This window comes from Nannospalax galili, unplaced genomic scaffold, assembly GCF_000622305.1.
Source record: "Nannospalax galili isolate Female #2095 unplaced genomic scaffold, S.galili_v1.0 scaffold675, whole genome shotgun sequence".
In the NCBI taxonomy this organism is placed as follows: Eukaryota; Metazoa; Chordata; class Mammalia; order Rodentia; family Spalacidae; genus Nannospalax; species Nannospalax galili.
In genome coordinates this window covers 2,143,682-2,154,910 of record NW_008337205.1, presented here as the reverse complement: position 1 = coordinate 2,154,910, position 11,229 = coordinate 2,143,682, and the positions used below count along the sequence as shown (strand labels likewise).

The 11,229-nt window shown below is 48.1% G+C and overlaps 1 protein-coding gene across 3 annotated transcripts in view; it reads left to right on the top strand.

The window, feature by feature from the left end:
- Window positions 1-6,415, top strand: part of Agfg2 (ArfGAP with FG repeats 2) — a 41,290-nt gene extending 34,875 nt beyond the window's left edge. For all 3 annotated transcript variants that reach the window (XM_008832359.3, XM_008832357.3, XM_008832358.3), the window contains 3 exons: window positions 897-1,025; window positions 4,314-4,399; window positions 5,337-6,415. In XM_008832359.3, coding sequence (XP_008830581.1) covers window positions 897-1,025; window positions 4,314-4,399; window positions 5,337-5,390 — 269 coding nt within the window. In that variant the 3' untranslated portion in view covers window positions 5,391-6,415. The remainder of the gene's footprint in view (window positions 1-896; window positions 1,026-4,313; window positions 4,400-5,336) is intronic.
- Window positions 6,416-11,229: the final 4,814 nt, after the last annotated feature.

Sequence of the window (11,229 nt, the reverse complement as noted above, 5' to 3'; positions counted from 1 at the left end):
ACACACACACACACACACACACACACACACACACACACACACAAGAGGGAGGGAGGGGAGAGAAGGAAGGGGGAGGAAGGTACCTCCCTTTCCCAAGCCAGTTCTGCAGATTGTTTCCTGTCAACAGTGGTGATGATTCTCCAGTCTCTAGCCCTTATCCAGGTCCCTGAAGCACCCTGCCTTTCTCCCTCAGTGCCCTAAGTCTCTAAGCTACCAGTAGACCACAGTGAACCAGAGACCTTATTCCCTGCCCTTGTCAGCCAGGCCTTAGAGTCCCCTTCTCTGCTCACCTAAGCCTGGGTGGGCCAGGAAGACAGGAGGCCACCTAGCGCTGAGCCATATGCATGCTGTATACCTCACATCTGTCAGCTTCACAGTGGCCCTGTGCAAATAGGTATCATGCCCTATTAGAGATGAGGGTGTGGTTAGGCATGATGGCACCAGTCTGTAATCTCACATCTGGGAGGTGGAAACAGGAAGATCAAGAGTTCAAGGTCATCCTCAGCTACATAGTAAGTTTGAGGACAGCCTGGGATACATGAGACCCTGTCTCAAAAAAAAGGGAAAAAAAGAGAAAGAATGGGACACAGAAAAGGGGTCACAATTCGCTCTTGTCTATGCAGTTTCACAGGGGCCTGGTTCTGTGTGGTACCAGTGTTCATAAGAACTGTGCCCTCCAAACCACGAGCCCTGAGCCCTGTGTGCAAAGACAGCAGGTTCTAGTTTGCAGGAAAACCGCCAGGCTCTGTGACACATTTCAAGGTCTTTCCAATGGGGAGGATGGTCCTCTGATTAAGGAAAAACTGTACCCCATTTCCCATTGGGAGAGATTTAGGAAAAACTTTAGCTCACCTGCCTTAAGTTCTCCTGACTCTCTTGCATTTCTCACTTCACAGGGCCTGGTTTTGGGATAAGCAGTTCTGGGCCTGGCTTCCCCCAGCCAGTGCCACCCACCGGGGCCTTTGCCAGCACCTTTCCTGCACCAATGTTCCCCACACAGGCTGTGCTGACTCAGCAAAAGAATGGTAAGAAGACTGGGTGTGCCCCCCCCCACACTCCTTGCTCTCTACTGTGTGTATGAATGGTACAGCCCCTCAGTATCCATGCATGTTCTGACCCAGGACCCCCATGGATACCACACTCCTACATGGTCAGGCCCCTCCTGTCAAATGTGTAGTGTTTACAGAGAACCTGTGCATACCTGTGGACAGGCCTTTAATTAAAAATAAAAACTTTTGTTTTAAGTGAGAACAGAGCTAGGGATGCAGCTCAGTGGTAGAGCACTTGCTTAGCATGTGTGAGGCCCTGGGTTCCATCCCCAGTACAGGAAAGGGAAGGGAAGGCGAAGAAGGAGGGAAGCTGTACATGTCTGTATTACTTTTTTTCCTTTTTTTCCTTTTTTTATATTTTTTTAAATATTTACTTGTGTGGGGGTGCACAAGCATACCACAGCATAGGTATGAAGGTTAGGAGAACTTGGAATCAGTTCTTTCCTTCCACCATGTGGGTCCTGGGGATCAAACTCAAGTTGTCAGGGTTGTGGCAAAAGCCACCACTAGGTCACCTTGCAAGCCTTTTTTTCACCCCAAGGTCCTAGGATTGCATCTGTGTGACACCATCCCTGGCTCTTTGTAATGTAATGTGAATGTAAATAGCTGTTACACTGTATTGTTGAACTGAGAAGGAGAAGGGTCTAAGCATGTTCAATACAGGCAAAATTTTTTTGTTTATTTTTATGTATATGTGTGTATGCCTGTGTGAGTTTATCTGTACCATGTGAATACAGGTGCCATGGAGGCCCGAAGAGGGTATCAGAGCCCCTGGGGCTGGAAGTATTGACAGTTGTGAGCCACCTGATGTGGGTGCTGGGAATCAAACTCAGATCCTCTGGAAGAGCAGCAAGTGCCCTTAACTGCTAAGTCATCTCTCCAGCTCTTATTCTGTAGCTTTTTTAATTAAAATTTTATTTATTTTATGTGTATAAATGTTTTGCCTACATGTATGTAAGTACACCACATATGTACAGTGCCCAAAGAGGTCAGAAGAGGGCACCTTAACTCCTGAGTCATCTCTCCAGCTCCCTTATTTTTTTATTACCTTTTTTTGGTTTTTTGAGACAGGGTCTCCCTGTAACCTCTGAAACTCGTAGATTGACCAGGCTGTCCTTGGCCTTGATCTCAAAGAGGTCTGCCTGCCTCTGCCTCCTGAGTGCTGGGATTAAAGACATGTGTCACCACAACCAGCTCTTACTACTATTTTAAAATTATTTTTATGTATGTGTTCATGCATGAGTTTATCTGTGCTATGGTCCCCTGGAAGTGGCAGCTGTGGATGCTGAGAACCAAACCTGGGTCCTCTGCAAGAGCAAGTGTTAACCACTGAACCATCTCTATAGCCCTTAATTACTTTTTTTACTTAAAATTTTTAACTTTGTGTGCATATGTGGTAATATGTGTGAGGGTGAGCATGCATGTATGTGTATGTGTGCATGTGGAGGTCAGAGGTTGACTTCAGGCATCTGATTACTTCACCTCTTTGTCTGGGAGTGGGATGTGTAAGGTGGCCTATGGAGGCCAAAGGCAGATGTTGGAATGCCTTCTATTGGTCTTCCACCTTACCTTCAAAACATTTTCTTTTTTTTTATTTTATGTGTATGAGTGTTATGCCTGCATGTGTGTAAGTGCACCCATGTTGTGCAATGCCCTTAGAGGACAGAAGAAGGCATTGGATCCCCTGAAATTAGAGTTATGGACAACTGTTAGCTGTCATGTGGGTGCTGGGATTCGATCCCAGGTCTTCTGTAAGAGCAGCCAGTGCTCTTAACCACTGAGCCACCTCTCCTGCCCCTTTTTATTTTATGTATATGAGTGCTTTGCCTGCATATATGGAAATGTGCCATATATATGCAGTGAGTACAGAGGCCAGAAGAGGGCATCTGATCTTCTGGATCTGGAGTTACAGATGGTTGCTTAGACAGCATGTGGGAGCTGTTCACTGAACCTCAGTTCTCTGCAAACCACTGAGCCATATCTCTAGACCCTCCACCTTATTTTTTTGGGACATGGTCTCTCACTGAGCCTGGAGTTAAATGATTGGCTAGATGGACTGACCAGCAAGCTCCAGTGACCCTCCTGTCTCCCCAGCACCAATAATCCCAGAGCTGGGGATCAGAACTCAGGTCCTCGTGCTTGTGTGGCAAGCATTTTTACTATCTGAGCCATCTTTCCGACTCGTGGTATTTAAAAGTAAAGTATTTCCAGTGGGCTGCAGAGATGGCTCAGGGGTTAAGGGCATTTGCTGCTCTTGCAGAGGACTCGGGTTCAGTTCCCCAGCACCCATATCAGGTGGCTAACAACCGCCTGTATCTCCAACTCCAAGGGATATAACACTCTCTTATGGCCTCTGCTGGCATCCGCATGCATGTGCACAGATAACACACAGATACATGCATACACACACACACATACACACACACACACACACACATACATAAATCTTTAAAAACATATTTCCTGGGGGCTGGAGAGATGGCTCAGCGGTCTCCAAAGCTCTCTTCTGACCTCCAAGGCATTGCACAACACGGGTGCACTCTCATACATGCAGACAATACACTCATACACATATAATAAAAATAAAATATTTTTTAAAAAAAACATATTTCGCTGGGTGTGGTGGCGCACGCCTGTAGTCCCAGCACTTGGGAGGCAGAGGCAGGCGGATCTCTGTGAGTTCAAGGCCAGCCTGGTCTACATAGCGAGTTCCAGGACAGCTGGGGCCACAGGGAGACCCTGCTTCAAAAAGACCAAAAAAAACCACATATTTCCTAGGGCTAGAGAAATAGCTCAGCGGTTAAGAACACTAGCTGTTCTTGCAGAAGATCCAGGTTTGAATCCCAGCACCCACATGGCAGCTAACAATTGTCCATAACTCCAGTTCCAGGGGCTCCAACAACCTCTTCTTCCCCCGCAGGCATTTCACAACATGGGTGCATTTACCTACCTGCAGGCAATAACACACATACACATAAAAATAGTAAATAAAATATTTGTTAAAAAAACATATTTCCAGTCATGGTTAAATTTTAGAAGCCCAACTCACTGGACGGTCTGTTGCCTGTAGCACACAGACCTGAGCCAGCTCCTGTTCTGACCAGTAGGGGGACCAGCAGCAAACCTACTTGTGTCTCCCACTGTTCCTTACTTTTCTTCCCAAATTCTAGAAGGATCCCTCTTGATGCCTGGGGATGTGGTAAGTGGCCCTCCTCCAGGAAGGTGACAGACACAGTCAACTGAGTTATTGAACTTGCCTTGTAGGCTCTAACTTTGGGGATTTGGGATCTTCCAAGCTGGGGCAGAGACCACTGAGCCAGCCAGCTGGGATCTCCACCAACCCTTTCATGGTGAGTGCCCCAGTGTCACGTTGCAGATAGACAGGATTGTTCTAGAACATGGTAATATGAGGTGGAACTCAGACCCTTTCCTCTTTTTTGTGTGGGTATGTGTACCCGTGTACTGATGGAGGTCAGAGGAGGACGTCAGGTGTCCTGCTCTGTCACTTTCCACCTTATTCACTTGAGACAAGGTCTCTCACTGAACCTGGAGGTAGGCTGACAAACCAGCAGGCCCCAGTGATCCTCCTGTCTCTGCTCTTACAACTCTGGAGTTACAGTGCAACCACTCCCAGTTTTTTATGTGGGTGCTCAGGATTTGTGCTCAAACACTTTTACCTGCTGAGCCATCTCCCTAGCACTTTTCTTTTTTTTTTTTTTCTGAAGCTGAGTTATACTACCTAGCCCAGGCTGGCCTGGAACTCATGATCCTCCTACTTCAACCTCTCCTGAGTGCTGGGATTTCAGGCATGTATCACCGCACCAGGCTTTTGGGCCCCTGCCCCATGTAGTCGGTGTTGCTGCCCTAGCCAGGAATGAGTAAATTAGTTATGGGGCCCTGTTCTGGACCCTGTCCCCTTTCACACTACCCACTCCTTCCAGATCTCCTTCTCTTCTTCCCTGTCATTACCTCTCCAGCACAGCAGTTTTAGAGAAAAAAGAAACCCAGAAGTGGAAGCCAAGTGTGATGGTACATGCCTTTAATCCCAGAGGCAGATCTAAAGATCAAGGCCAGCCTGGTCTATGTAGTGGTTCCAGGCCAGCCAGGGCTATAGAGTGAGAACCTATCTCAGGAAAAAAAAAGAAAAAGAAAAAGGAAGATGGGGGGGGGGAGAATGAATGAAAGAAGGAATGAACAAAAGAGGAAGAAAGGAATAAAGTGATGTGCTTTCGTTTGTGGCCTCCAGCAATTCCCCCTAATCTACTAATATTTCCTCTTTCTTTCTAGACTGGACCCTCACCGTTTGCCTCCAAACCACCAACTACCAACCCATTCTTGTAGCACTGTGCCCCTGGGGAGAGAGGAGCCTCTTCCCCTACTTTCTGGGGACTCCCTCTGCCCCCTTTAGAGCTCTGATGACCATTTGCCTGTGGGGCACTTCTGTGGGTCTGAATTGGGCCTGGTTTGCAGAGCCAGAGGCCTGGGAACAGCAGGGGTACTAACACTCTACTTGGCGCCTGCAGATGAATCAGAGAGCAGACTCCTGGTCGGTGGCCTAGAGGCTTCCTCCCTCCTCTCCTGACCCCTACCTGGGAGGAGGCCCTGAAGGAACAAAGGTGCCCTGACCTGGAGTTGCCGCAGTAGTGTATTTCTGTCAAATGATTAAGTATGAAGACAGCCCTCGTATCCTGCTCTCCATGTATGTATACACATGGCGCTCCTGCCCCTCCAGGCCTGTGGATAAGAGAAGTTGTAGGCACAGCCCCAGCAGCCAGCCTTCCCACGGGAGCAAGTCTTCTCCATGCCAGACTTTCCAGATAGAACATAGCAGGGAAAGTAGGGTAAAGATGAGGTGTGGTGTTGACAACCACCAAACAGCCCTGGGGCCGAAAAGCTCCTGATGTCCAAAATCTTTTTTTCCCCAACTCTGCCACACCCACCTTTCTGCACCTCAATTTTGCTTCCCTGGCTGCCCCCCAAATCCTGGCACTCAGGATGCATAGTTTTACCTACAGAGTTACATGTGCCCAGTTCCTGTCAAGCACTTTAGTTAGTTGTTGGTGTCATGTTTGGATACCAGTGTTTTATATTTATACATAGAGAATTTTCTAATATAGCATATTACATATACATATATATATATATATGCACATTCATAAATATATCCACAGATACATACAACCCAGCCATCCTTCATCTTCCACACAACCCTTTTAACACAGGGAATGGAGCTGGACCTACTGGTGCAGGCCTCTAATCCCAGCACTTGGGAGGCTGAGGCAGGAGGATCACAAGTTCAAGCTTAGCCTGGACTACAGAGTAAGAGCAAGGCCAGCCTGGACAACTTAGTGAGACCCTGTCTCAAAAAAAAAAAAAAAGTTGTCTTTCTTTTTTTTTTTTAAAAAAAAAAAAAAAAAAAAAGTTGTCTTTCTTTTTTTTTCTTAAAAAAAAAAAAAGAGGTCTTGAAATATAGCTCAATGGTAGAGTGCTTACCTAGAATCCCCTAGTGAGGGGCTGGGGACATGGCTTAGTGGTAAAGCACCTGTCTGTGCCTGGATCATCAAAAGCTGGAACCCCTGGTGGGAGGGGGGCTAACCATATGTCCTGACCCACCCCCCTCCCCAACATGCACCTTTCCAAGGAAAGGCCTGTGCAGTAGGCTGGGTTTTTCATTTTGTTCTTTTCCTTCTTCACATTCCTCCTGTTGCTCCCAAAGATCTGCACCAAAGCTCGTTTGCAGGCAATGTTGGAAAAGAACTACATTTGAAAGAAAAAAATGACTCTCGGTGTCTTACTTTGGGCCAGCTGGAGGGGATACAGGTCAGTCAATATGATTGGCCCTTGACTTGGCTCTTCCAACTGCCCGGGCTGATGAACGTGTGACAGTGGCTGACCAAAGGCTGAATTGCACCCTTGTCAGCAAGAGGAAAGGATATGAGGGTCCCCTGCTGGTTGTGGGGCTGGCAGGGAGCAGGTGCCACATGGATTTGCTAAGTAAACCAGCCTTCAGTGTTCTCAGCACCCCCAGACATTCCCACCTGAGGTGCTTGTGTCAGCAGCCACGTGTCTGAGCTGTTTGCATGGGGTAAATCCTCCCCTCCAGCTGAGAACAGACTTCAGACTTGGCCTTGCTGTTTATCCCTGAGGCCTGGAGAGACCCCTCCCTTCCCAACCTCCGAAAAAGTTCCTGGCCCTCTCAACTACTCATTCTTGAGATTTCTCTTGACCCTTCCTTCCACAGTGACCTGCAAAGAGATGTGGGGATTGGTTTATGTTTCTTTGCCTTACAGACTCCTGGCAATTTCGAGCTCCTTGCTGTTTGCTCAGCCAAGTTTGGCCTCTGGTTTGCAACAGCAGTCTGTCCCCACCCTGAACTTCTTTCTTGGTTACCTAGCTGCCTGTTTCCCAGACTCCTACCATTTGTCCCAGAGTTTCTGTACTGTTTCCCTGCTCCAGGTAGTTGGTCATTTGGGTTTTTGTGGGGTTTTTGTTTGTTTGGTTTTTTTTTTTTTTAGACAGTTTTGCTATGCAGCCCTGGCTGGCCTGGAATGTTCTGTTTAAACCAAGCTGGCCTCAAATGTCCCTGAGATCTGCCAGCCTCTGCCTCCCAAATGATGGGACTCAGTGTGCGCCTCCATGCCTGGCCTTTGTTCTTGACAAATCTTGTGTAGCTCAGGCCGGCTTCCAACTCGGTCTCAATGCCTCAGCCTCCCAAGTGCTAGGATCACGGGTGTGTGCCACCATGTCAGTACCACTCCTCCCAAGATTTTTTGTGTTTTTTTTAGACAGGATCTCACTGTGTAGCCCTAAATAACTTGCACTCAGAAGGATTTGCCTGTCTGCCTTCCAAGTGCTGGGATCAAAGGTTCTTACCACCATGCCTGGATTTTTTTTTTCCCTTTTTCTTTTTTTTTGGAGCAGAGTCTCCTATAGCCTCAGCTGGCCTGAAACTGCGACCATGCCAGTCCCACCTCGTCCCACTCTGTTTTTTGTTTAGATAGGATCTCACTATGTTGACCATGCTGGCCTGTGATCCTCCTGCCTCTGCCTCTTTGCTGGGACCAAAGGCATGCACCACCTTTTTTTTTTTTTTTTTTCCTAGAGAGGACTGGCCTCAAACTTGCTGTATAGCTAAGCAATGACCTTGAACTTTCGATCCTCCAGCCTCTACCTCGGGAGTGCTGGGATTTCAGGCATGTGCCACCACACCCAGTTTTATGTGGGGCTGGGGATCAAACTCAGGGCTTCATGCATGCTAGGCAAGCACTCTACCAATGGAGCTACATCCCAGCCCATCCCTGTTTTTTCTATATTCTTTCATGCTTGGAGTCAGGAGTGAGGGCAGCTGAAGTCCAGAGCTGTTTTCCCTCACTCTTAACTCCAGATCACTTAGCTTTAAAGCGCCCTGAGCTGAGGCCCTTTCATCCTGTGTGTCAGTCACACTGTCTCCTAGAGACTTACAGCCTGAGCCCTCAACCTTCTAGCAGCCTTCCCCTCCTGTCCCTCTGTCTGACATGGACCTTAGCCAGTTTACTGGCCAGGGCTGGATGACCATGCTGAGAATCTGCCCTGAGTCAATCTCAAAGCCCAGGACAGAAAAGTCAGGCATTCCCTGGCCATGGGCTGAGCCTGGGACTGGAGTCACCATCCTTGGTAAGGGGGGCCCAGCACCCTCCATCCAGCCTCTTCTCTCCAGCTCAGTGGCAAAAAGAATGGAAACATCCCCAGTCTGCAGAAAACGTAGAAATGTCTAGACTTGTTTTCCTATTTTCATGGCCTTGCCTGATGACTGCAAACCTAGATAGTATACACGTAACATTCACAAGATGGGTGAGGTACCTGGCTCACTTCTAGCAAGGTCCTTCCATAACACAGGTCAGGTCAGTGGTCTAGGCATACTATGCAAATGAGCCCTCAGATCCAATTGTCAATCATGTGGCCAGCCTCTGTGGGTGGTAAAGCAGGAGCTGAGCCCCCACAGTTTTCACAGAAAAGCCCCTGGGTGGGATGACAGAGGGGGCTAACTACTTGGCTCAGTCCTCACATGCCCTCCACACAAGACTAAATCATCAAAGGGACCATCTACAAAATACCCAGTGGGTACCTGCCCCTGGCAACAAGATCTTCCATAGCGATGTGGAATATGGTGTGTCCTCAACCTGGCAGATCCCCCAGGCTGGGAGGGACACGCAACAAAGCCCAGATTCTGCCACGTCCTGTACCCAGAGAGCAATTCAGTTACCAGGGTTGCAAACTATAATCTTGTCTGAATTGTGCCAAGAGCAGAGTTATTGCTATGACAACTGAGGTAGGCCAGGCTTTTCCTGGTACCCAGCAGGCACTGGTTACTACCCTCAACTCTTGCTGGTCCACACCCCAGGCACTTGGGTAGTTGTTATTTCCTGCTGTATCTTTTACCCAGGACTTCAGGGCTGAGTGACACAGAATGTTTGGAGCAGTCTGTGTGACAGAAACTATGATTTCACAAGGACAGATGTTGCAAGATAAGGCGGAGGGAGGAAGGAAGGAGATTCAAAGACCAACCCTGGATAGCTTCAAATCCTGGGGTAAACAGGGCTCCCCAGCTAGGAGCAAAACAGAGACTTGGGACCTGCACACAGTGCTCTCCAAGATGGCAGGAGGAGTGGGAAGGGGAAGATGTGTACATATCTTTTGTCACCATGTCCACATGAAGCTTGGTGGCCACCATGGGGCCTGTGGCCATGAATGTAGTCCTATTTGGGCTACCTGCTCTTCTTCAGCACCTACTCATCTCTGGTGCCACCACTACAGCCACTGAGTTTCAGGTTTTGTGAGTTTGTTTTGAGAGAGGGTCTTGCTGTGCAGCCCTGGCTAGAACTGGAATTCACTTGTGGACCAGGCTGGCCTTGAACTTATATTCACCTATCTATGCCTCTTGAATGCTGGGATTAAAGGCATATGCCACCACATCTGGCTTTTAAAAAAAATATGTGTGATACGTGTGTGTGCATATATATGAGTATGTGTTTGCTATATCACAGCATGTATGTAGAGGTCAGAGAACTCAGATGTCCTCCCTTTCTACTTACAGTGTCTTTTGCTGTTCACCACTGCATTCACCAGGCTATCTGGCCTGTGAGCTTTCAAGGATTCTGTCTCAACCTCCTATCTCATCACAGGATCCCTAGGATTACAGATATGCACCATATCCAATTTTATGTGCGGTCCATGGATCCCAGCTCCAGTCCTAAGGCTTGTATGATGGGGCTTCATCCACTGAGCCATCTCCCCAGCCCTACCAACTGAATTTGGAGCATGTCTCTCAGCCCTGGGTAATGCTCTGGCTGACAGACGCACCTGAGGCAGGTTCACTCTGGGTATCTGCTATCAACATGTCTTTTGAACAAGTGTTTAATATGCCCACTGCAAGTGATTTCTCCAATACTCCACAAATGAGTCTTGGGCTTCTGCTCAGGCTGCCCTTGGACTAACCTCACCCCTTCCATCTTTACCAGAGTCCTAGTATGGAAAACAGTGTCCAAAGGGCTGGGGAAGCCATTTGATCAGTTAAAGTGCTTTGCTTGTGTTCTAGTTTGCTTTCTGTTGTGATAAACTCCGTGACCAAAAGCAACTTGGGGAGGAAAGGGTATATTTCATCTTGTAGCTTATAGTCCATCATAGAGCAAGGCAGGGCAGGACCTCAAAGCAAGAACCTGGAGGTAGGAACGAGCAGGAACTGGACCATGGAGGAACACTGCTTACTGGCTTGCTCCCCCTGGCTTGCTCAGCTACCTTTCTTAGACAGCCTGGGCCCACCTGCCTAGGGATGAGACCACCCACAGTGACCTGGGCCTTCCTACATCAATTAACAATCAAGAAAATGCCCTACAGACATGGTCACAGGCCAGTCTGAAGGAGGAAATTCCTCAATTGAGGCTCTTTCTTCCCAGGTGAATCTAGTTTGTGTCAAGTTGACAAAAACTAAGCAGCACACCTTTAAGAATGAGGACCTGGGGCTGGAGAGATGGCTCAGCAGTTACAAACATTGGCTATTCTTGCGGAAGACCTGGGTTTGAATCCCAGCACCCACATGGCAGCTAACAACTGTCCATAACTCCATTTCCAGGGGAATCTGACACCCTTTTCTGACCTCAGCAGGCATTGCATGACACAGGTGCACTTACACATATGCAGACAT